General features: G+C 41.2%; 1 protein-coding gene and 1 non-coding gene across 2 annotated transcripts in view; one reads left to right on the top strand and one right to left on the bottom strand.

Moving 5' to 3' along the window:
* Positions 1-26,154, bottom strand: part of LOC134358517 (dual oxidase 2-like) — a 169,798-nt gene that overhangs the window by 105,826 nt on the left and 37,818 nt on the right. The window contains exons 4-9 of the mRNA XM_063070823.1: positions 25,354-25,518; positions 16,978-17,165; positions 15,135-15,336; positions 9,488-9,654; positions 2,621-2,681; positions 1,915-2,011 (exon numbers count right to left, since the gene is read on the bottom strand). Of these exons, the coding sequence (XP_062926893.1) occupies positions 1,915-2,011; positions 2,621-2,681; positions 9,488-9,654; positions 15,135-15,336; positions 16,978-17,165; positions 25,354-25,518 (880 nt within the window). The remainder of the gene's footprint in view (positions 1-1,914; positions 2,012-2,620; positions 2,682-9,487; positions 9,655-15,134; positions 15,337-16,977; positions 17,166-25,353; positions 25,519-26,154) is intronic.
* On the top strand, positions 8,740-8,903 carry LOC134358634 (U1 spliceosomal RNA). Its single transcript, XR_010020907.1, has one exon. It is a non-coding gene; the product is annotated as a U1 spliceosomal RNA (small nuclear RNA).

Here is a 26,154-nt window from a genome sequence, read left to right as displayed (position 1 = left end):
TTAGGTCAAACTTCTTCTATATCTCCTGACAGGATGAGTGAACCCTTGAATGACCCAACAGAGTATGGTCACCTAAGGCACTAGACCAAGGATCTCTATAGCTATATTGCTATCATTTTCATATTTGTGTCACATGATAATAATGGAATTTTTTTGAAACACACAGGAAGGAATTTCTGGGATTTTGAGAACCAGCTCTGCCAGGCTTTAGAGCACTAGTCTGCTCTGACTGACACACCTGACATCCACATGTCTGTGCTGCTGGCAATGGGCTCAAGTGGACCTGCTCCTCACTACGCTCCAGCCATCCAGATACATGATGACCTCTGAATTTTCTGTGATGGCAGTTTGGGTGGCCCACCATGATTGCAGATGTATATCAGTTTGTCTCTGTCTGCCCTCAACATGCCCAGTCCAATTCCTCCAATCAGTGACTCTCTGGGCTGCTGTGGCCTCTATCATTCCCTTGACACCTGTGATTAAATCACCATGGGTTTGCCACTTTCTGATGTGGCCATAGTGATCATGACAGTGGTGGACCACTTCTCCAATTCATTGCCCTCCCCAAGCTTCTGTCTGTCCCTGAGACAGCAGACCTGGCTCTTCAACATATAGTTTGACTCCACGTCTTCCCTCAGACATTGTGCCAACCAGGGCCCACAATTCATCTCCCACTCCTGGTGAGTCTACTGTTCCCTCTTCTGCACCTCAGTGAGTTTGTCCTCTGCCTATCATCCATAAACTAATGGATAGTCAGAAAGAGCCAATCAGCAGGTGGGCAAGTTTCTGTATGCTTTGCTGCCTCTAACCCCTCCATTTGGAAGAAGTACCTTCTCTTGGCCACGCTGTCCCACAATCTACCCACCTCCTCTGCCGTGGGTATGTTGCCCTTTGATGTGTTACATGGCTAGTAACCTCCATTCCTCTCCCCCCCCCCATGGAGGAGGCAATGGTGGGGGTACTGACCACGCAGGCCCTGGTTCACCACTGCTAGAATGCCTGGAGGTGGGCATAGAAGGCCATCCTAGCTGCCTACTGCCACCATGCAAAAAACCAGGCAGACCATTCTGGCTTGCAGACCACATCTCGCTGTCCACGTGAGATCTGCCCCTGTGCACCATCTCCCACAAACTCTCATCCCAGTTCACTGGTCCTTTCAAGATTACCCACCACGTCAATCTAATCACTTGCTGTCTCCAGCTGTCACCGTTCCTCAGCATCACACTCGGTCACACTTGGCTTCCATGTCCAGCCTCAAGCCCTTTTTATATGGACCACTCAACCCACCTGAGCCTGCACCTCTGGAACCTAGGAAGGTGGAAGTTGGTCCAGTGTACACCATTTGCCGGTTAATGAATTTATGTCATCATAGATGGGGTGTACAGTACCTGGTCAACTGGGAAAGCATAGCACAGAGGAGAGGTGTTGGGTGCCATCCAGTTCCATCCTGGATGCATCGCTCATTGAGGAACTGCACCAGACCCATTCGGATCATCCTAAACCATCAGGAGCCAGGTGTGAGTGTTGTGGGGGGGGGGCGGGAGGAGAAGGTGTCCTGTCAGGCCTGCACATACAGGCTCCACCCAGATAATAGTAGTCACCAGCTGGTTGTTTCTAACTTGTCACCTGCAGCCTATTTAACCCCATTTCTCATCCACAGTCCTTGTTCACTCATTGAACCAGCAGCCCCTAACCAGTTACTGCTAGCCTTCAGTAACCTTGTTGTCTGTTGTGTTTAGTATTTAGTTTCCCTTGTGGCTTGTTACTTTCCAGTCTACTATTAAAGTTATTACTTGCTACTAAATTGTCTGAGCTGCTCTGCTTTTGGGTCAAGCCTCTTCCACACTTCCTAACCTAGCCACACTGGTAAACATTCAAAAACATCTATACCAATGTAATATCTGGCTTTACTACCTCATACAGACACCTGGAGGAACCAAGGAGTTCATTATTCGAATAGCCGCAGCTTGGAATTCAGGCGAAATGCTGGGATCTATATATTTCTTGTAGCCTGCAAAACAGAAACTGGAAATCAGAAAAGCTCTGTGATACCTTCTGGAATTGCACGAGATTCTATATACTACAGCTTTCTGGAGTTCTAGAACATAGAACAGTACAAGCCCTTCTGCTCACGATATTGTGCCAACCTTTTTATCTATTCCAGGATCAATCTAACCCTGCCTTCCCATATTGCCCTCCATTTTCTGTCATCCATGTGCCTGTCTGAGTCTCATAAATGTCCCTAATGTATCTGCCTCTGCCAAATGTATCTAGGTGGAGATCTTTCACCTGGATTTGAAATATTGATTGTCTTTTTCTCCTCACAGATGCTGCCTGAGCTCACCCAGCAGCTTTTTTTTTGCTCCAGTTTCTAGCATCTGCACTCTCTCCTGTCTTTGCTGGTAGAAATGAAATGCTTTTAGGCTCTGCATTTCAAATCTCGTTCTAATTGTCTTTGGATCAGTGTGTAAGTGTCACCCAAGTTTCTTTCAACTTTGGCAACAACTTCCCACCAATGTCGTTTCAACCTTTTTTTAAAAAAAGTATTTGTTTTCGCAGGTTTTTATGATTTGGGTAAATTTCAAGAATATGTTTCAAGAAATTTACGGACCATACTGACCTTTGTATGCTGTCACATTTTCTCCAATGAAGGCTGGTAGCCACTCATAAAACAGGATACGCTACAAATACAAAAAGAAGTGTTAACAAAGTTAACTAAAATATAATCCCCTGCCTTCAATATCAAATGCTTATTGATGAAAGAGATACTAATATAGTTCTGGCTTGCAATAAATTCCCTTTATTTGGCCGTAAACATACATTACAGTGTGTGGTGTGAAATGGAGTAGAGCATAGCTTTTGTTTGAGCTATCCAGATCCACAGTTCAGGAGGTTTTGGCTTCAACTCTGATCTATCAGCAGAACAGGAGGTCCATTGAACCAGCACCTGACCTGTGTAGAAAGTGGAACATACTGACCAACAAAGAGGATTTTGCCAGTGGTCCTGATAAAGGGTCTCAGCCCAAAACATCGACTCTTTATTAATTTCTATGGATACTGCCTGATCTACTGAGTGCCTCCAGCATTTTGTGTGTTTCTCTGCAGTTCCAGCAACTGCAGAATCTCTTGTGTTTATGTTGCCAATGGTCTTCTTAAGTAGCAAATAGAAAGTACATTTGTGGCCTCTTAATTCTTTCTCTCTCCATTGATATTGCCTGACATGCTGAGGTTTCCAGAAATTTCAATTTTTATTGAAAGTTTAAGCAAAAGCTTTTAACAATGGAGCTTCAGAAGTTTTTTTAGATAGACCATACGACATGGGAGTAAAATTATACCATTTGGCCCATTGTGTCTGCTTCGCCATTCGATCATGGCTGCCCATTCTCTTTTCCCTCCTCAGCCACACTCCCCGGCCTTCTTCCCATAACCTTTGATAACATGTCTAATCAAGAAGCTATCAAGCTCTGCCTTAAATACACTCAATGACCTGACCTCCACAGCTGCCTGTAGTAACAAATTCCACAAATTCACCACACTTTGGCTGAAGAAATTTCTTCGCATCTCTGTTAAAATGGACCTCCTCTATCCTGAGGCTGTGCCCTCTTGACCTAGACTCCCCCACCATGGGAAACATCCTTTCTACATCTACTATGTCTAGGCCTTTCAACATATGGAAGGTTTCAATGAGATGCCACCCACCCCCCATGTCCTCCTAAATTCCAGCAAGTACAGACTCAGAACATCAAACATTCCTTGTTTGATAACACTTTCATTCCTGGAATCATCCTTGTGAACCTCCTCTGAATTCTCTCCAATACCAGCACATCTTTTCTCAGACGAGGAGCCCAAACCTGTTCACAATACTCAAGTGTGTTATAGAGCCTCAGCCTTAGCATCACATCCCTGTTCTTATATTCTAGACCTCTTGAAATGAATGCTAACATTGCAATTGCCTTCCTCACCACTGGCTCAACCTGCAAGTTAACCTTTAGGTGGTTCTGCACAAGGACTCCGAAGACCCCTTGCATCTCAGATTTTTGGATTTTATCACCATTTAGAAAAATTATTGAAAAATTTATTTCTTCTACCAAAGTGCATGACCATGCATTTTCCATCATTGTATTTCATTTGCCTCTTTCTTGTCCATTCTCCTACCTGCAGCCTACCTCAACACTACCTGCCCCTCCACCAATCTTATTTAACAAAAAATGGTAAATAAACAGGCTTTTAATCATATTAAGCTTCACTTTGCATTCGTTATTTTGCAAAACTTGGCACATCTCAAAGACTTTTGCCTCAAGAGCAGCTCTCTCAGGGAAAAGACCTTTAGGCAGTGTCATGAGGAACAGTGGGGGAGTTCTTCCTGATATATAAAATTATCATTACTATGAAAATAAGTCATAATTACATTTCTGCCCATGTACGAAGTGACTGCAGGATTTTCTAAAACTATTGTATTTCAGAAATATTTCATGTCCTTGTATGAGTTGTACACCAGTGCTCAATCCAGCACTAACTGGATCTGCTTTTAGAATTGAATAGAAAGTAGTCGGTAAATAAAAGAATTAAAAAGACCAAGTTAATTTATGCTGTTTATTCTCCTCCATAAATGCTGCCTGACCTGCCGGGTTCCTCCAGCATTTTGTGTGCATTGCTTAACGCTTCTAACATCTGTAGAATCTCTAGTGTTAAATGTTATAGTTCTGTTTTTCAGTAGTGTTTGAAATTCAGACTAGCTTCAGAGTTGCACAACATGTTAAATGGGTTTGGCTCCCAGGCCATTCCTGTTCCAAGCTTGAGAATGTTAATCATCACTCTTGGCTTTCTCATCATAGAGTCAAAGCTGTTGTAGCTTTCTTGTTCATTGGCCTATGGTTTGGCAGCTCATATTTGTGATTGTCTCTTTAAAAATGCCAAGGCTTCTCTTTTTCCCAATTGAATAATTTGCCATTCTGTGTCAAATCATGAGACAACAGGCTCATTGTTGAACATTGTTGGAGTTGAGCATTCTGTGTATTGGTTCTTCCAAGAACCTTTTATCCTTTTATTTTATTTCTTGGACTCTCACTGTGAAACTAGTTCCTCAACAATTGCACTCTGTTCCACAGAAGACTTTATGGCGCACACTGAGAAAGCTGAAACAGCAAAACTCTAACCCAACACAAATAAGTCTTAAATCTGAACTGTCTTGTAAAACAGCAATACATGGGCCAGAGATACCATGAACTATGAAGGGAATATGTTGGATCAGGATGTAGAATTGTTATTTTTCTTGTAGTTTAACTTTCTTATGCTTGCTTATAACTTTTAAAATTATTATCTGTATATGTGTAATTGTTCAATAATTTTTCTAGCAATTGTAGTATAGCTGACTTTATATTTTCTAGAAGGTTTTCAGTTTTTTCTGCAGCAGGTGTTGCTCCACTTGAAGATGATTATTTCATTAGTTATAGCTTATCAATGGGAAGTTGCTTTATCACTAGTCTTGAGTATGAAGCAACCATCACTTCTTTCTTTCTCTTTTCTTTGTTCATTTTTTGTTCTTGTAATAAATGGCTGTGATGACCAAATTTTATGCCTCATTCTTGACTTCCAAAGAACCTTTGCATCTATATCACCAGGTCCTATGCAGTCTCTTTCAAAGGACAATCGAATTGGTCTCACAAGCTGAGTCTTTCACCATATCTCTGCAATTAATTTTCCTTAACTAGTTATCCAATTGGTAATTCAAGATTACTATTGAATCTGTGTCCACCAAACAGTTAGGCAGAACAATGCCATTCGTACCCTCTCATGGTTAAACAAATAGGCAGCACAGTGGTACACTGATTGCTTGGCAGTCTCACAGCACCACAGTTCTAGGTTCGATCCTGACCTCGGTCTGTGTCAAGTTTGCGCGGGCTTCCCTCAAGTACTCTGGTTACCTCCCACGTCCCAAAGACACATGAGTTGGTAGGCTAATTACCCACTGCAAATAGCCCCTTCTGTGTGTGCTCTTCAGAACCTTAGTCATTTCCAGCTAGAGAGGCAGGCTTATTCCCTGTCATGTGTGAGTATCTAGGTAGGGCTAAAGGGAAAGAAGGAGAGGGGAAATGGAACAAATATAATTTCTCCTCTGTGGGCTGATGCCCTAATAGACAGAATGGTCTCTTTCTGTGTTTTTATAAAATAAATTAATCTCACTGATAGGAATCTCATCTATAGTCTTAAGTCAAATATTTATCCAAATTATCATAAATGCAATAGACTTCCTTCAGCTAACCCTGTGTAAATAAGATGGACCCTTGGTCTCATAATCTACCTCATCACGACCTTGCACCTTTTTATCTGCGTGGTCTGTGCTTTCTCTAAAATATTTTCCTCTGTATTCTGTGACTGATTTTTCATTGTACTATATTTTGTACCAATATGATGAAACGATCTGTATAGATGGCATGCAAAACAAAGTTTTTTTTCTACTGTACTTTGGTACGTGTGACAAAAATAAACCAACTTACCAGCTATAACATTTCTAAACTACCTATTCTGTATTCACTTAATTTTAAATTGATATGCCACTGTCACTAAATTTATTGACTTAATCCCAAATCAAAACATCTCACAATGTTTGAAAGTTTATTTAAAATCTCTTTTGTCCCAATGAAAATAACACCATTATCTCCTGATAACTACAATTTGTTACCCATGGTATTACCTACATCTATCTCTGCTTTATTCTCTCAATTATCTTGATAACATTTTTATAACTGCACATAACGAAGGGTGATTGATAAGTTCGTGGCCTAAGGTAGACGGAAAACCTAGCACATTTATTTTTCAACCTAGTCCCCTCCTACATGTACACAATTAGTCCAGCGGTCGTGGAGCATACGGATTCCTTCTTTGTAGAAGTGGTCCACAGCAGGGGTGATTGATAAGTTTGTGGCCTAAGGTAGAAGGAGATGAGTTACATACTCATTAAATGCACGTGCAGTTCAACTCATTGAGTGAAAATGCAGAAAGTTTGAAGTTTCTCCTCATCTCCTTCTACCTTAGGCCATGAACTTATCAATCATCCCTGCTGTGGACCACTTCTGGAGGTCCAAGACGTCGACTTCTACAAATAAGTGATCCGTATGCTCCACGACCGCTGGACTGTGTGAGTAAATGTAGGAAAAATAAATGTGCTAGGTTTTCTAAAATTGACTCCTTCTACCTTAGGCCACGACCTTATCAATCACCCCTCGTAATTTAGTGCACCTAATTTTTGGCAGAGGGATCTTTAACCATTATTCTCTATGGATGTTGTTACAAAATCCCAATATTCCTTTGGGTTTCCATAATACCAGAAAACATAGAAGCAGAATTAGGCCATTTGGCCCATTGACTCTGTCCTGTCATTCCATCATGGTTGATTTATTACCCCTCTCAACCCTATTCTCCTGCCTTCTCCCCATTACCTCTAACACCATTACTAATCAACAATCCATCACCTTCAGCTTTAAATATAACCAATGACTTGGCCACCACAGCTATCAGTGGCAATGAATTCCACAGATTCACCATCCTCTTCCTGAAGAAATTCCTTTAAAAAAGGATGTCATTGTATTCAGAGGTTGCACCTTCTGCTCCTAGGCTTCCTCACTATAGGAAATACCCTCTCTCTTCATTCTCTCTGTCTGGGCCATTCAATATTTAATAGGTTTCAATGACATCCCCGCTCATCCTTCTGAATTCCAGTGAATACGTGCCCAGAGCCATCGAATGCTCCTCATACATTAACCCTTACATTCCCAAGATCATTCTCACGAACATCCTCTGGACTTTCTTCAATGCTAGCACACTCTTTCTTAAATAAGGGGCCCAAGACTGCTCACAATACTCCAAGTTCAGTCTGACCAATGTCTTATAAAGCCTCAGCATTACATACTTGTTTTTTATTTGATATTCTAGTCCCTTCAAAATTTATACAGATGTACCATGCATTCTAACTGGTTACATCACTAGCAGTATGGAAGGGCAACTGCACAGGATCAGAAAAAGCTGCAGAATGTTGCAGACTCAGCCAGGTACTAGCCTCCCCAGCATCAAGAACATCTTCAAAAGACAGTGCCTCAAAAAGGCAGCATCTGTCATAAGGGACACTCATCACCCAAGACATGCCCTTTGCTCATTGGTACCATCAAGGAGGAGGCACGGAAGCCTGAAGACACACACTCAACATTTTAGGAATAGCTTTTTCCCCATAGCCATCAGATTTCTGGATGGACAATGAGCCCATGTGTACTACTTTTTTTGGCTCTCTTTTTGCACTTCTTATTTAATTTAATTTACATTCATATATATTCCCTATTGTAATTTGTAGTTTTTAAAGTTATATATTGCAATGTATTGCTGCTGCAAAGCAACATATTTCATGATGTATGTTAGTGATAGTAAACATGATTTGCCTTCTTTGCCGCCGATTCAAACTCCACGTTAACCTTTTCCTTCTGCTTTATTCACTTATGCTTCAATTTGCAGTCTCAAGAAAACATAAGGAGCAAAAGCAAGATGCAGCTTATCATGTATGTATTCTGCCTTGCCATTTAATCCCCATAATCTTTTGATGTCCAAAATTCCATTCGTCTCAGCAAATGACTATACTCAGCAACTAAGCATTCACAGCCCTGTGAAGGACAGGATTCCAAAAATTCACAACCCACTATGTCAAGAAATTCCTCTTCATTTTAGTTTTAAAGGCTGTCTCCTTAACACAAGATACTTACTTCGCAGGGAGCTGTCAATGATCAAGTGGGGCAAGGTTCAAGGACAAAGCTATCCTATTGTACTCCAGATGTGCAGGCACCTGTAATATTCCCAAATGCGGGACACTCAACTACATAATTTGTGGTAGTAGGGGACTCAGTTTGCACTTTCCCCTGGTCTTGGATGGGATAGTAGCCTAGCAGCTAGCATAATACTTTATAGTGCCAGCTGTAAGATCACGATGGAATTCCTGCTACTGTCTGTAAGGACTCTGTACGTTCTACCCATGACTGCAAGGATTTCCTCTGGATGATCCAGTTTCCTCCCACATTCCAAAGATGTACAGGTGAGGGTTAGTAAGTTGTAGGTATGCTGTACATTGCTGCCAGAAGCATGGTGATACTTGCAGGCTACCACCAGTACATCCTTGGACTGTGTTGATCTTTGGCGCAAACAATGCACTTCACTGCATGTTTTGATGTACATGTGACAAATAAAGCAAATGTTTAAGATTGTGACTCTCCATCCTGAGGATGCAGCTTCTCAGCATCCATCTGTCACTCTTCTTACCACCGTTGTAAGATCACCTTTTATTTTTCTTCATTACAGTGTGTAAAGGCTAACCTAATTTGATCTCTCGTCAAAGGTCAACATGGTTGTGATCTCAATAAAAATGTGTTAAGTGGCTTGTTCAGAAGTACCTTCTAAGTCTACACCAATAAGTGGGTTTCAATAAGGAAAGTTAATGGTTTATAATTACCTGGAAGGTGCCAATTACTACTTTTCTAGCATTCTGGAATATCTCTTCATCTGTCCATGTGGGATTTCGCTCTTGGAGTTTGGCAGCTAAATGATTGTGGTATCGAAACCAGATGATGTTCTCTGCTCGGTGGAATGGACTCTCATTTGCTTTTGCATTTCCAAAATCTGTCAGCAAGATACAAACAAGCAAAATTAGATCATAAAAATCTACCACTACACCACTTTTGTCCAAGAAACACTCACCTCCCAGCTCAAGGGCAGCTTCTATCCTATTGAATATAAGACTCTTGAATGGACTGTATGATAAATTCTGGATTTCACAATCTACCTTCTCATAGCCTTTGCACCTTATTGTCTACTTGCATTTCTCTGTAACTGTATCATTCTATTCCACAGCCTATGTAACAGTTTCTTCCCCCAAGCCATCAGACTTCTCAATACCCAGAGCCTGGCTTGACACCAACCTACTGCCCTCTACTGTGCCTACTGTCTTGTTTATTATTTATTATTATTTTTTGTAGTGCCTGCACTGTTTTGTGCACTTTATGCAGTCCTGGATAGGTCTGTAGACTAGTGTAGTTTTTGTGTTTTTTTCTTGCGTAGTTTAGTGTAGTTTTTACATTTTTACTATGTTCTGTACCAGCAGTTATGGTTGAAATGACAATAAAAAGTGACTTGACTTGACTATTACTGCTCTTCCCTATTCATGTTCCCTGTTCTTACCTCAATATACTTATAAACCAACCATAAGATCTACTAATGGAATTAGGCCACTCGGTATTTAATAATAGCAGATTTTTATTCAACCTCAATTGTCCTGCCTTCTCCTCATAACCTTTAACCCTCGCTTACCAATCAAGAACCAATCAATCTCTGCCTTACATAAACTCAATGGCTTGGCCTCCACAACCCTCTATGGCAAAGAATTCCATACATTCACCATCTGAAGAAATTATGTTGTGAAATTACCTTTATGGATGGCACGCAAAATAATTATTGATACATGTGACAATCATAGCCCAGTTACTAATAATCAAATTATCTCTTGGATACCACAATTTTACTGGACTACCAATTTATCCAGACACATTTCCAAAAGCCATTATGGCAACTGGGGAAATTAAATTCAAGTAATTAAATATATCAAGAATAAAAATGAGTAGATGTAGTGATGACTATAAAATGGCCAGATGGTTGTGAAAGCCCATTTGGTTCATAAATAACTATCAGTTAGGATAGTCTGCCATTTCTACCCTGCTTGACCTATAGGTGACTTCAACGTAATTGTTGCTTTTATTTCCCCTAAATTCAGGGGAATGCTTAATATTAACACAAGAGCATGTATTCTTCAATTGGTTTTCTACTATCTAGTCTGCATGTGAGGAGATCTAATCAGGAACCTTCAGTGCCTTAATGTCTTCTTGCCTCTTGCACTCCCCAACTATCTGTACTATGAAGTTGAATGATTGAAGAGACATAAAGGGAGGATAATGACACAGGAAAGAAATGCAGGCTTTAATAAGATCTAAGATATCAAATTGCATCTTGTAAGCTTACAAGAGCATTGAGCACTTCAAGTTCCTTGGAATGAGCATCACTAATAATCTGTCCTGGACCAACCATGTTGACGACACCAACCTCTGTACTTCCTCTGGAGGCTATAGAAATTTGGCATGGCCCCGACCCCTCTTACCAATTTTTATCGATGCACTATAGAAGACATTCTATCGGGTGCATCACGGCTTGGTATCGCAACTAGTCTGCAGAGAGTTGTAGACACAGCTCAGCCCATCACGGAAACCAGCCTCCCCTCCTTGGATTCTGTCTATACTTCTCACTTCCTCAGTAAAGCAGCCATAATAATCCAAGACCCTTCCCACCCTGAAATTTTCTCTTCTCCTCTCTTCCACTGGGCAGAAAATAACAAAATCCTGAAAACATATACCAGGATCAAGGACAGCTTCTATCCAATTCATATCAATATTAATTAATTCCTTAATATGATAAATTAGATGCTTTACCTCACAATCTACCTCGTTTTGATCTTGCACCCTATTCTTCACCGCACTGCACTTCCTCTGTAGCCGTTTTACTTTATTTTGTAATGGTATTGTTTTGCTAGGATGCACTTTGTAATGATTTGATCTGTATGAACAGCATGCAAGACGAACTTTTCACTTTAGCTTGGTATATGCTGTATGATAATAATAAACAAATTCCAATTCCAATTCCAACCTTCTTTTCTCTCTCCCTAGGTTTCCATGACTCAGAATTTGCTTGAAAGTATCAATGCAAGGTACTTGATCTGGACGTCAGCTTCATGTTGGACAGATGCAGCATGATCTGCATTATTTCCAAAAGTTCTGCTTTTATTTCAGAATTCAACTATCAAGAAGAAAATTTTACTCCACATTACCTGTCCAGATAATTTAACCCCATAAACAGACATTCTTTAAACTTCAATCTTCACATTTACAGATCATAGTCAATGTTGAGTTACTGTATTCTGAGTGCCCCAGCAACAAATTCAGCAAAAGAAAATTAAGAAAAAACAAACTTCTATTGATTTCAAGGATTATAGAACTTTGGAAGAAGTCACTGGAAGTGGTAACAGGTTTTGAACATTAATGACTTCCCTCCAAGAGGACTACAACCTTGTAGTTTGGAGGCTTGTGAGCCTCAATGTCCCACAGAGCTATGCTGGCTGGAGTTAGGGCTTTATACTGTGGCTCTTGGTAGGATCACCATGCTGAACAGGTCAAAGGGCAGAGGCCAGACTAAGAGTGGTCCAAAGGTCCTCTAGGTTCAGGTGTTCAGCGCAGTGCAAACAACCCCTGACTGGTAAAACAAAAGAGTTACAGAAACGGCAATGAAGAATCTTTCTACATCTGTGTGGCCAAAGACAGACAGAGATGGAGGACCTTCATTGCTGCACTAAACCCCAGTGGTGTAACAGGTGGTTAATATTAATGACTTCCACGAACAAAATAGGAGCAAATGAATTTGAATGGAAAAAGATTATTGTCTAGAGAAATGATGATCTTTGTTATTATTGTATTCTAGCTGTGTTTTCAAATCATTCTCCAGATGGAACATAAACAGACAATTCCGCAAGTTTGGCAGCATTCATGAAGAAAGAAATAGAGTCATTCATTCAAATGAAGGGCCACTGATCTGAAACATGGATTCTGTTTCTCTAACCTTGGATGCTGCTTGAATTTCAGAGATTTTCCAGCATCCTGTGGTTACTTGGCTTCTACATTTCTTTTTCTTATTCCAGATCTTCCAGTTGTATATTTTTCAATTCAATATATAAAACAATGCCAATAATGCAGGGACCAAGGTAAATGCAATTACAGACATCCAGAATGGATCTCCTGTTCTGTTTAACAACAGACTAGCTCTCTATATGTGCATTAAGCCCTACTACATATAAAATTAAAGATAAATTTTTAAATAGCACTTTATGCTTCATCCAAAGTTTCTATAGGCAGTCTGAACTACTGCTACTACTACAACAGAGGAAATGTAGCAGCCAACTTAGATTCAGCAATCTCACAAAACAACAAGGTAATAACAACCAAATAATCAAGCTCACTACATTGGACTCACTACTATAGACTTACATTTCTGGTTCCAGTATAGACAGTCTGGCTCCTGAATTGACTCTGATTCAAAATGGGAATGTCCTAGATAATGCTGGGGTGTTGTAAGAAATAATGTCAATCTATGGCTAGGCCAGACAAAGTCCTGCCAATCAAACAGGTGAATAAGCTACATTCCTTTCTCTAAAGCCATGAAGCTTTAGAGAGGGTGCAGATGAGATTTACCAGGATGCCGACCGGCTTATGAGGATAGGCTGAGCGAGCTGCAGCTTTTCTCTTGGGAGTGAAGGAGGATGGCAGATGACATGATGGAGGTGTACACGATTATAAGAGGTGTAGATCAGGCAGATAGCCAGAGACTTTTTCCCAGGGTGAAAATGGCTAAAATGAGAGGGCATAATTTTAAGGTGATTAGAGGAAGGCATAGGAAGGATGACAGAGGTAAAAATTTTTACACAAAGGGTGTGGGTGCATTGAAAGCCATTCCAGGGTTGGTGGTAGAGGCAGGTGCATTAGAGACATATAAGAAATTCTTACATAGGCATATGGATGATAGGAAATGGAGAGCTACGTGGGAAGGACGGGTTAAATTAATTTTAGCATATGTTAAAAGGTCAATACAACATCATGGCCCAAAGGGCCTGTATTGGGCTACCTGGTTTTATGTTCTATGTATGTGTCAGGCTTTCCCAGCTGTCAAGAACTAAATGTTTCTAATATTCAGAAGCATTTAAAAAATCAATTAAATAATTTTTTAAATCACTTATCACACAGGTGTTTACTTCTATTCAGTTTTAGGAGGCAGATGTTCCTTTAGAACAGAGATGGGATGGAATTTCTTTAGCCAGACAGTGGTGAATCTGTGGAATTCATTGCCATACATGGCTGTGGAGGCCAAGTTATTGGGTATATTTAAAGCAGAGTTCTTGTTTAGTAAAGGTGTCAAAGATTACAGAGAGAAGGCAGAAGAATGGGGCAGAGGGGCAAAATAAAAATGCCATAATCAAATGGCGAAGTAGGCTCAATGGGCCAAATAGCCTAATTCTGCTCCAGTGTCTTATGCTCTTATTCCCTTAGCGGCCAGCTGGTGGCACAATGGCATCAGCGCCGGACTCCGAAGCAAAGGCTCCCGAGTTCGAACCCAAGTTAGGCCACCACCTGAGCACGCTTTCCATCCGTGCCGGGTTGAGCATCGAGCTAGCCACTTGGCCTCGTAAAAAAAAAAGGGTCGAGTCAGGAACATTCATATCGTGACCCAGTTAATCCGAAAGGAGACCAAACGTGACACCATGTGCCAGACAAGAATAGCTGACCGTCTGGTGCGACACGCAAAAAAAAAATTCCCTTAGCATGGCAAACTTGTACTCTCCTGCTGAACAAGAGGGCATATCTGCGTGATCATCAGACAAGCTAAGTTAGCATGTTTGGTATGTGTCTTTTGAGTTCCAAATTTACATAAGAAATGCTCACAGTTCAATGCACGGAATGCCAGAATTTCCTGAAAGTTCCAATCCAACCAGTTTTTATGGCATCAGATGAGTGATAATTATGGGCCAGGGCTAGACATGGGGGCTAGTCCTACAGCTCTTCACTAAGATACTGGCAAGCATATCTTCTACAGCCACCAAAGAAAGCTGATGATTCCTGAAGAAGGGTTTCAGCCCAAAATGTTGACTATCTATTCAGTTCCATAGATGCTGCCTGACCTGTTGAGTTCCTCTAACATTTTGTATGTGTTGATGGGACTTCAATTGGATTTTGTATCAAAAATCTGGTGCATCCAACAATACAGCACTTACTCCACCATGCACTGGAGAACAACCTGGATATGTTCTGTCAAGTCTTTGAAATGGGGCTTAAAACCAGAACCTTCAGAAACAGCGGCAAAAGTTCAGCCAACCAAGCATATCTAGAGTAAATAACTGCAACAGCAATACAGTGTAAATTTGTAATGCATGACTGTTCTCCTTATAGATCTATAGCTAGTTATCCAAACTAACTCATAAGGAATGTTTTTACAAGAGGAGTCAAGCTATTTACCATAAAGTCCCTGAACTCCATGTTGTCCGGTTGCAGGGTCTGCAAATTTCCACAAACGAATCAATCCATTACTTTGTCTCGGCAACCGTTGGTCTGGGCCAGAAGCCAGACGCCCACCAGAGAAGGCGCGCAGGGCATCACTCCAAGAATGTGATGATCCATAGATAGAACTTCCATCAATCCAGGTGGTGACATGGTTTATCTAGAATGGAGGGATTACTGCCAGATGTAAGTTAGCACACAAAAAATATCTTATGTAATCCATTCCTGCTGATAAAGTTGAGTCTTTCTTAAACTAATCTGTACCCATCAACAAGGTACCCAATTTGAAAGCAACATGCACCTCATTCCCTGATGTGTCTTAGCCTCATACAGGATTCTACTGTCAACAATTATTATTCGTACAATGCGGACAGAAACTCAGAGTTCCCAGGTACCTTTCACACTATAAAGTTATTGCTAAACTGAAATGTTAACTTTAAGCTTAAACAAGTACAACACAGACAGAAAGATCTTCTCGTGCCCTAACCAGACGTCCTCCCCCACAGATCAGTGCTAGGAATAGGTCACCCTGTCAGTCATTCACTTCTTATTGGAGTGGGCTTGCTCCACCATCTTGAACTACAGAAGTAAGTTAATTGGATGTGGGATGAGATAGGAAATATCCAAAGTGTGGGAAATACTAATAATACAAGCTCTTTAAAATTGAAGTAACAAACAATCTGCTAGAGGAGCTCAGTGGGTAGGGCAGCATTTGTGGGTGAGGTGAATGTGAAGAATAGTCAATGTTTGTGCTGGATCCTTGCATCTGTAAAATTGAAACCCATTCATTTCTTAGTGACAGCCAGTACAATGGAGATATAATTTAATTTGGAGATACATCACGGTTATAGGCTCTTTGGCCCATTAAGCCGCACCGGCCAATTACACCCATGTGACCAGTTAAGCTACTAACCCATGGGAGGAAATCGGAACACCCAAAGGAACCTCACATGCTCACAGGGAGAATGTATAAACTCCTTACCGATAGGTTGCTAGCGCTCTATTAGCATATGCAAACCACTAGGTTACCATGCCACCCTATAAGGAAAATCTTTTTATATGGAGAGTGTTACGATATGTAAGGGAGGTGGGAATAGATTCTAATTTTGATAGATATTTGAGAGAAAATAATTTGCAAGAATAGAAGGTAAGGTCAAGGGAATTAGACTAACAGCACAGGTGTACTGGGGGAAATGGGGGATAAATTCAATGGGCCAAAGGGGCTCATTCTGAAACACTGACTGTTTTTTCATCTTCATAGATTCTGCCTAACCTGCTGAATTCTTCAGGCATTTTGTGTTTGTTGTTCATCTGTGCTGTAGCATTCTATAATTGTACGTTGGGTACCTCAGCACATTGATAGGACCTCCAACAGTGCCGCACATCTTCAACCAAAATGGACAATGGCCAAATGGTCTCCCTTATCTCCATTTGACATAATTATTGCAAAATATTCATTTTATTGTGTTATTAAGCATTGTTGAATATTTTGACTTATTCTTCAGTTGAGGTAAGGAAGTTGCACTGAGGTCTCATGCAATGTTCAGAAGCCTAATAGTGAGGAATAATGACTAGAGTTAACATATCCATCGATTTTCACTTTTATATAAGAGAAATTATTCCATACTATGTGCTTCCCTACAACCAAATGCATCCTTTATCCCATCTCTCCCTGCTAGGAAAGATAATTGGAGAGGATGTCAGCTGAAGATCTGTATCTCTAGCTTCAGATCTGTTTAAAATTTTATTCAAAATGATTTATTTGTTGAACAATTGCACTGAGCTCTGTCACATGACAAACCTGCACTCGGGGGTGGTTTGGACTTTGTCCCGACTTGGTTGTCCATCGAGAGCGCTGAAATGGAAGCTCCACCCTCCCTGTGCTATTGGGATCAAAAATTGGGTCTCCAGAAGGAACCTGAATGTTAAGAAATTCAGCAGGACATCCATTTCCAACCACTTCCACAATTTCATCAAAGACGTGAAACCCTGTAAGGTTCAAACAAAGCAGAAAAATATTTATTATGACAGATTCAATAAAAATATATTCTATTCATATGCATATAGATGTAAGAAAAATGGATGGTTATGGGACTGTTCATTTGTCATATGGTGTGAACGATCATAGTCTTTCTATTGACTATGATTGATCCTGGCAAATTTTCCTACAGAAGTGGTTTGCCAATGCCTTCTTCTGGGCAATGTCTTTACAAGAAGGCTGACCCCAATCCCTTTCAGAGATTGTCTGCCTGGAATCAGTGGCCGTATAACCAGGAGCTGTGATATGCTCCAGATGCTCATACGGCCATCCACCACCTGCTCCCATGGCTTCACATCACCCTGATCGGGGACTGCAGGGTGGGGGTGGGTGTGAAGCAAGTGCCTCACCTTGTCCAAGGGTGACCTGCAGGCTAGTGGAGGGATGGAGTTCCTTACACTTCCTTTGGTAGAGAGATATTTCTACCCCACCACCCATATGGGGCTGTATAGGATGCAAACATTGGAATGATCCTGGACTAGGTTTATATAGATCAGTATAACAATATGGGCCAAAGGGCCTGTACTGTGATGTACTGTTCCATGTTCTGTGTTTATTTTCTTTCAAATAAAGAATGGCAAACTTTATACTTTATACTTTATTGTCGCCAAACAATTGATACTAGAATGTACAATCACCACAGCGATATTTGATTCTGCGCTTCACGCTCCCTGGAGTACAAATCGATAGCAAGTATTAAAAATTTAAATTATGAATCATAAATAGAAAATAGAAAAGGGAAAGTAAGGTAGCGCAAAAAAACTGAGAGGCAGGTCCGGATATTTGGAGGGTATGGCCCAGATCCAGGTCAGGAACCGTTCAGCAGTCTTATCACAGTTGGAAAGAAGCTGTTCCCAAATCTGGCCGTACGAGTCTTCAAGCTCCTGAGCCTTCTCCCGGAGGGAAGAGGGAAGTGTGTTGGCTGGGTGGGTCGTGTCCTTGATTATCCTGGCAGCACTGTTCCGATAGCGTACGGTGTAAAGTGAGTCCAAGGATGGAAGATTGGTTTGTGTGATGTGCTGGGCTGTGTTCACGATCTTCTGCAGCTTCTTCCGGTCTTGGACAGGACAACTTCCATACCAGGTTGTGATGCACCCTAGAAGAATGCTTTCTATGGTGCATCTATAAAAATTAGTGAGGGTTTTAGGGGACAGGCCAAATTTCTTTAGCTTTCTCAGGAAGTAAGGGCACTGGTGGGCATTCTTGGCAGTGGACTCTGCTTGGTTGGACCAAGTCAGGTCATTTGTGATATTGACCCCGAGGAACTTAAAACTTTTGACCTATTCCACTTGCACACCACCGATGTAAATGGGGTCGTGTGGTCCGCCACTCCTTCTGAATTCAACAACCAATTCCTTTGTCTTGCTGACATTGAGGGATAGGTTATTGTCTTCGCATCATGCCACCAGGTTCTTAATTTCGTCTCTGTACTCAAATTCATCATTACCCGAGATACGGCCTACAATTGTTATGTCATCAGCAAACTTATATATTGAGTTCGATGGAAACTTGTCAAGAATTATTAGACTTAGGATGAAGGATGAAGATAATACCAAATGTACTATCAGTAGATATGTCTTCACAGTGAGTGGTTATAAACCAGAAGCAGATCCAATCATGGCATTCAAAAAGTGAACTGGATAAAGACTTCAACAGATAACATTTGTGAGGCTATAGGCAGCTAGTCCAGAGATTTGGACTAGCTAGAGTTCACTTGCATAGAGGTGATGTGACTCTGTGCATTATGGGATAGAATTAGCTTGGTTGCAGTCTGTTGTACTATTTCCATTGAAGGTCAGTTGTCTTAAGAGTGTTTCTGGTGGAACTACAGACATGACTATGACTGCTGATACTCAAATAAAGGAACTGATAAACTAAAATAGATCACCTGAATCATCACTTCTTGTCCTGATGGTTTCATGATTCAACAGTAACTACCACGATAGCTAACTTGGTAGCACAGTAGTGGTACTGGTAGAGGCACTGCCTCACAGTGCCAGTGAACTGGGTTCAATTCTCATTATGGTATTATGCATAACACCATAGGACCATAAGACAAAGGAGTAGAGTTCGGACATTTGGCCCATCAAATCTGATCCGCCATTCAATCGTGGCTGACTTAATTTCCCTCTCAACCCATTCTCCTGTTTTCTCCCCATAACCTTTGACGTCCTTACTAATTAAATATCTATAATCAGCATTTAAAATATATGCAGTGATGCTGCCTCCATAGCCATCTGTACAATGAATTCAACTGATTCACCACCCTGGCTAAAGAAATCCTTTCTCATCTCCGTTCTCAAGGGACATTGTTCTATTCTGAGCCCATGCTCCCCAGTCATAGATTCTCCCACCAATGGAAACATCCTCTCCACATCCACCCTATTTAGTCCTTTTAATATTTAGTAGGTTTCAATGTGATTCCCCCCCCCCGCCTCCATCATTCTTCTAAACTTCAGCAAGTACAGGCCCAGAAACATCAAACATTTCTCATACAGTAACCTTTTGTCCTCCTAAACCACTTCTGGAGCCTCTGCAATGTCAGCATATCCTTTGGTAGGTATAGAATCGAAAACAGCTCACAATACTTCAAATGTGATTTGACCAATGCCTTATAAAGCCTTAGCAGTACATCCTTACATTCCTAGTCCTCAGATGTAAGAGAAGTTTGGATAAGTACATGGATGGGAGGGTATGAACGGCTGTGGTTCAGGTGCAGGTCAATAGGACTAAGCAGAAAAAAAGTTCAGTATGAACTAGATGAACTAGGGTTTGTGACTTGCACCTGACTACTCTGATATAGGCTACACACAGCTTCTCTTGTCTGCTGTGCTCTTGAATGAGATTTTTGGCAGGTGTCCTATTTGCAGCCACCTCTGTGCTTGCTACAGACTCTCAGCGAAATCTCAGTTTTAAAGCTTGTATCTTTGATTTCAAAGCCCTCACTCCTCCTTTCCACCATAACCCACTCCAGCTTGAACCTCACTGAGACATATGCACTCCGCGAATCCTACCCTCTTGTGTACATCCAGTTTTAATCGCTCCATCATTGTCAGCCACACCTACAACTCTCACAGTGCCAAGGTTTAGAGTTCTTTACTTAACCTCTCTATTATCTCTTCGTCCTTTATGAGAAACATGGAAACTTAGAAACATAGAAAACATACAGCACAATACAGGCCCTTCGGCCCACAAAGCTGTGACAGACTTGTGTGACAGACTGTGACAGACTTGACAGACTAGGTTGTAGAACTACCTAGGCTTTACTCATAGCCCTCTATTTTTCTAAGCTCCATGTAGCCATCCAGGAGTTTCTTAAAAGACCCTATCGTTTCCACCTCCACCGCCGCCGCCGGCAGCCCATTCCATGCACTCACCACTCTCTGCATAAAAAACTTACCCCTGACATCAAGTATAAGATAATATATTTGCAGAAAACTAGAATGGAATGCATGAAAATAGTAAAGCAAAGAGCAGAATGATCTAGGAGAACATGGCAAAAATGCTCAAAGCAGCACACATAAGTATAGTTGTTGAGAAAGCTTATGGGAAACCTGTTTTTCATCTAAAGTAGAATACAGAAATGCAGGGAGATCATGATAGGGTTTTTAAAAGCACTGTTAATGCAAAGCAGAAGGTTCAGCACCATCAGAAGCCTGAAGTCAAGCACTACCAGATTCAGGGACAGCTACTTCACTGTAACCATCAGGTCCTTGAACAAATCTGCAAAATCCGAACATATCCTCAGCCATGGAACACTCTCAGACTTGCACAAGCATCCCTGAAAACCAGTTTTTTGCACTAATATTCTATTTTGTAGTCTTTTTTGTCACTGTCTTGTATAATGTATGTTCCATGTACTGTCTGAGTTGTAGTGTCCATGATATTACTGCAAGCAAGATTTTCATTGTACCTGTAACTCTCCATACCTGTGCACATGGCAATGAACTACACTTGAACTTGCAATGGAATTTAAGAGGGTGCAGAAAATTTTTCCGAGTTTGTTGCCAAGGCTGGAAAGTAATTTCTTTGGAACAATGAACATGGAAGGGAAACTATAAGAGGCCCAGATAATATAAACAGTAAGTACTTTTTCTCCTCTTAGCAGATGTCAATAACTTGGGGGCAAAAGGTTATTTAGGAAAATATTTAGAAATGTTAAGAAAAATAATGTATTAATTCTGGAAATAACAAGTGAAAAGAAAGCCATACTCTTCATTTATAGAAGAGCCCTTGAATAATTCACCTTTTACTCTTAACTGATGACCTCTAGTCCTAGAATAAGAAAGACACTATTAAGCTGGTAAGAGTGCAAAGCAGGTGTAAGATAATGTTGCCAGGAGTTATGGAGAAAGATCGGGTAGGTTAGGGCTTTATTCATTGACACACAGGAGACTGAAAGGTGACCTTATAGGGGTATACAGTATAGATATGAGAGGCATAGATGGGTGAACGCACTCAGTTTCTCCCCCAGGGTAAAGGAATCAATAACTAGAGGGCATGAGTTTGAAGTGAGAGGGGAAAGGTTGGAATGAAGCTCAGGGGGCAGCACAGTAGCATGGTGGTGAGCACAATGCTTTACAGTGCTGGCAACCCAGATTCAATACTCATCGCTGCCTGCAAGGAGTTAGTACGTTCTCCCCATGACCGGCTGAATTTCCTCCAGGAACTGCGGTTTCCTTCCACAGTCTAAAGATATACCGGTTGGTAGGTTAATTGGTCATTGTAAATTGTCCCATAATTAGGCATAGATTAAATTGGGGAATTGCTGGGCAGCGTGGCTCAAAGGGCCAGAAGGGCCAATTCTGCACTCTATCTCAATAAATAAGCAAATAAAACTTCTTCACACAGAAGGGTGGGTATTTGGAACGAGCTGCCGGAGAAAGATACAATAACACCATTTAAAAGACATTTGGATAGATACACAGGCTGGAAAGTTTGAGAGGGATGTGAGCCAAATGCAGACAACTGGGTAGCAGACACCAACAGAATCAACAAACTCATTCGTAAGGCCAGTGATGTTGTGGGGATGGAACTGGACTCTCTCATGGTGGTGTCTGAAAAGAGGATGCTGTCTAAGTTGCATGCCATCTTGGACAATGTCTCCCATCCACTACATAATGTACTGGGTGGGCACAGGAGTACATTCAGCCAGAGACTCATTCCACCGAGATGCAACACAAAACGTCATAGGAAGTCATTCCTGCCTGTGGCCATCAAAATTTACAACTCCTCCCTTGGAGGGTCAGACACCCTGAGCCAATAGGCTGGTCCTGGACTTATTTCATAATTTACTGGCATAACTTACATATTACTATTTAACTATTTATGGTTTTATTACTATTTATTATTTATGGTGCAACTGTAACGAAAACCAATTTCCCCCGGGATCAATAAAGTATGACTACTACTACTACTACTACTATTACTACTATTAGCTTAGACGGGCATCTTGGCTGGTATGTATGAGTTGTGCCAGAGGGCTGCTCCTGTACTCCATGTCTGTATTGGATAATCTCGCACTGTTGTTGCAACATCAAAACCAAGAAGTCTGAGGGAGTACTCAATCAGTGCAACACCAGACACTGACTGCACTATCGTCTCAAACTCTTATCACTGCTCGTGTAGGCAGTTCTACATCCGGAAAAGATGATTGTGAAATCACACCACCTACTCATGCCTTTCCAGTTTATTTTAGCAAGGACACCAGGAAGAACTCTAGCCACTCTTTTACAAAATATTGCCCTGTGATATTGAAGCCCACCTTTCTCCAATTACTTTAAATAGTCGTAAATAGAGGAGGAGAAGATGGCGGCGCGACGACAGCACGCGCGGCCACTTCGGTGGTGATGTCTGTTATCTGTCAAGTAGGGGACCGTGCACAATTCTGATTTGATGGAGACAGACGTGAGAGTACAGAGGAACATCTGGAAAACTTCTGAAATGCCCGCTTCACTGCCGCTGCTACTGTGTGGTAACCAGAATCTCCAGAGCAGAAGGCACCGAAATCCTCGACTTTGCTTGTTTCAGCGGCCGGGGCAAGGTTGAAGGCGCTCAGCAGAGGGTAGCGCTCAGGAGGCTGGTCGGAAGCTTGACGTTTTCGGATGGATGGACTCAGTGTCGGCTGTGGTCGGCTGCTTCCAAGGCATCAGCAAGTTGACGGTGCCTGGAGGTTTATGGCAGGGAGATTCTCCCTTTTGCCGCCGCTATCGGGGACTCGGGGACTTTTGAGACTTTATTTACCGTGCCCATGGTTTGTTCTTCATCAAATTATGGTATTGCTTTGCACTGCTGTAACTATATGTTATAATTATATGGTTCTGTCAGTGTTAGTCTTTGGTTTGTCCTGTTTGCTGTGATATCACTCCAGAGAAACATTGTATCATTTCTCAATGCATGCATGCATTTCTAAATGACAATAAAAGAGGACTGAGTGTTCTCATAATCTAATTTTGCCAACTTGGATTTGCCATCTCCACCCTTTGGTTCTTCAACCAAATGGCAAAACCTTAGCTCTTCTAAACTACAGCTTAGAAACACTATGATCGCATTAATTTCTTTGCACCAAAATGGACAATTTTTTGTTGTAATTGAGTTTTCTGGTTAAAAAAATGTGTATAATTTATAGTTAATTTATGTTTTTCATGTCAATGCTGCTTATCTGATGCTCTGTGCCTGTGATAATTCTGCGAGAAAGCTTTTCATTGCACCTGTGCATATCTGTGCTTGAGCATATGATAATAAATTTGACTTTCACTATTTGTGTAACCTAGGATTATTTTTAGTTTAATAAATGATCTGCCTGAGGAACTTAGTGGGTCAGGCAGTATCTGTGGTGAGGAAAGGAATTAAGGAGGAGGAGGAGAAGATGGCAGCACGACGCAGCTCCCAGCGGCCACTCCGGTGGTGATATCTGTTATCTGTCAAGTAGAGTGCCATGCGCAATCCTGGTTTGATGGAGACAGACGTGAGAGCACGGAGGAACATCTGGAGAAACTTCTGAAATGCCTGCTTTGCTGCTGCTGCTACTGTGTGATCCAGAATCTCCAGATGGGAAGGCCCCGAGTCCTCAACTATGCTTGTTGTTCGGCGGCTGGGGCAGGGTTGAAGTGCTCGGCAGAGGATGACACTCGGTGCTTGGTGTCGGAGAGCTGGTCGGAGGCTCGAAGTTTTCGGACGGACTCAAGAGTCCGCTGCGGTTGGGTGCTTCCAATGGTGCGGCATCGGCAAGTTTGCGCTGCTTGGAGGTTCATGGCAGGGAGAGTTTCTCCCTTCTACCGTCTGCGTGAGATGATGAGGCTATCAGAACTTTAAGACTTTTTTTTACCGTGCCCATGGTCTGCTCTTTATCAAATTATGGTATTGCTTTACACTTTTCTAACTATATGTTATAATTATCTGGTTTTGTCAGTTCTTGTCTTGGTTTGTCTTGTGTTTCTGTGATATTATTCTGGAGGAACATTGTATCATTTTTTAATGCATGCATTTCTGAATAACAATAAATGAGGACTGTGTCCTCATAATCTAATTTAATTTAAATCTAAAATTGTTGACATTTCAGATCGAAACACCGCTTCGCTACTTTGAGTGTAGACTAGTTCATTTCGTCATCCACTACAAAGTCTTTTCAAGGTATGCCAACTTTAAAATAAAACTTCTCATGCAGTGTTGATGCAGAGCTTTGACCCCATACATCAATGATTTATTTCCCCCAACAGATGCAGCTTGACTCTTTGAGTTCCTCAAGCAAATTATTTGTTGCCTCAGATTTCAGCATCTGCAGTCTCTTGTGTCTCTGTTACTGTTAGTTTATTCTATTTCCTTATCCATATTTCTCTTAAATGTTGAAATTGACCTTGCATCTATTACTTCCACTGGCAGCTCATTCACACTTGCACCGTCTTCTAAGTGAAGAAATTCTTCCTCAGATTTCCCTTAAGTATTTCTCCTTTCACCCTTAACCCATGACCTCTAGTTCTGGAAAGAGTGCAAAGAAGATTTATGACAATGTTGTCAGAACTCAGGTGCAAGTTATATTTGAGTCCTAACTGTAAGTTACTGGGTGTCTTTATTTGGCAAAAAACAACTTTAAACCTGAATGCAGATCTAAAGCATTCACAAAATTATAAGCTAACTTACCAAAGTAGACAAACAGAACAGTTCGGTTTTTGGAACATGGTATTCCTGATTTCCCTTTCATTGCCACATTGCTGATCATGCGAGCATTTGGTAATTCTGGCTCTCGGAAAACTTCATAAACTCCATCAGCATAACGAGCTGGCAGCAGGCGAACAAAGGGAGTGTCTGAAAAGGAGAACAGTGACTCACTGGCTGCTTTTCAAATTCAGCATTAAAACTAACTTCTTATATAAACTAGAGAGAGACATTGCAATTCTTAAATGGTGTGCCTATGACTCAGATTTTATGCCGAAGAAACTGGATGCTAGATTTAAGGACTGGACAGCTAAAGGAATAGCAGCTATTTGCAATATAATGAAAGAAGGAACACTGTTCAGTTTTGAAATGGTCAAAGAGAAACACTTATAAGAAAAACAAGACTTTTACCGGTATTTACAGATGTGACAGTATGTTAATAGGACAGTTAAAAATGTAACCAAGGCAAGTACACGTCTGATAGAGCTATTTAGAAAAGCATATAATTCAGACAACGGTAGTAGAATAATTTCAAGCGTGTATAAGGGTTTGTCAAATCTTAAAACACATTCGACTTCATACATTAAAACAAAATGGGAGAAGGAAGGAGGGATATTAATATCTGAGGAAGACTGGACAATAATATGGAAGTGTACCAGTTCACAGAAATGGAGGGAGTTTGGGTGGAAAAACTTGATAAGATATTTTATTATACCCTCTCAGAAATCCCATTATAATAGTAACCCCCCTGCTTGCTGCAGAAACTGTGGAAATCAAAATGCAAAC

Source organism: Mobula hypostoma, chromosome 18 (assembly GCF_963921235.1).
Source record: "Mobula hypostoma chromosome 18, sMobHyp1.1, whole genome shotgun sequence".
Classification (NCBI taxonomy): domain Eukaryota; kingdom Metazoa; phylum Chordata; class Chondrichthyes; order Myliobatiformes; family Myliobatidae; genus Mobula; species Mobula hypostoma.
Note: the sequence above shows the minus strand (reverse complement) of the source record. Positions and strands in the feature narration are given on the sequence as shown.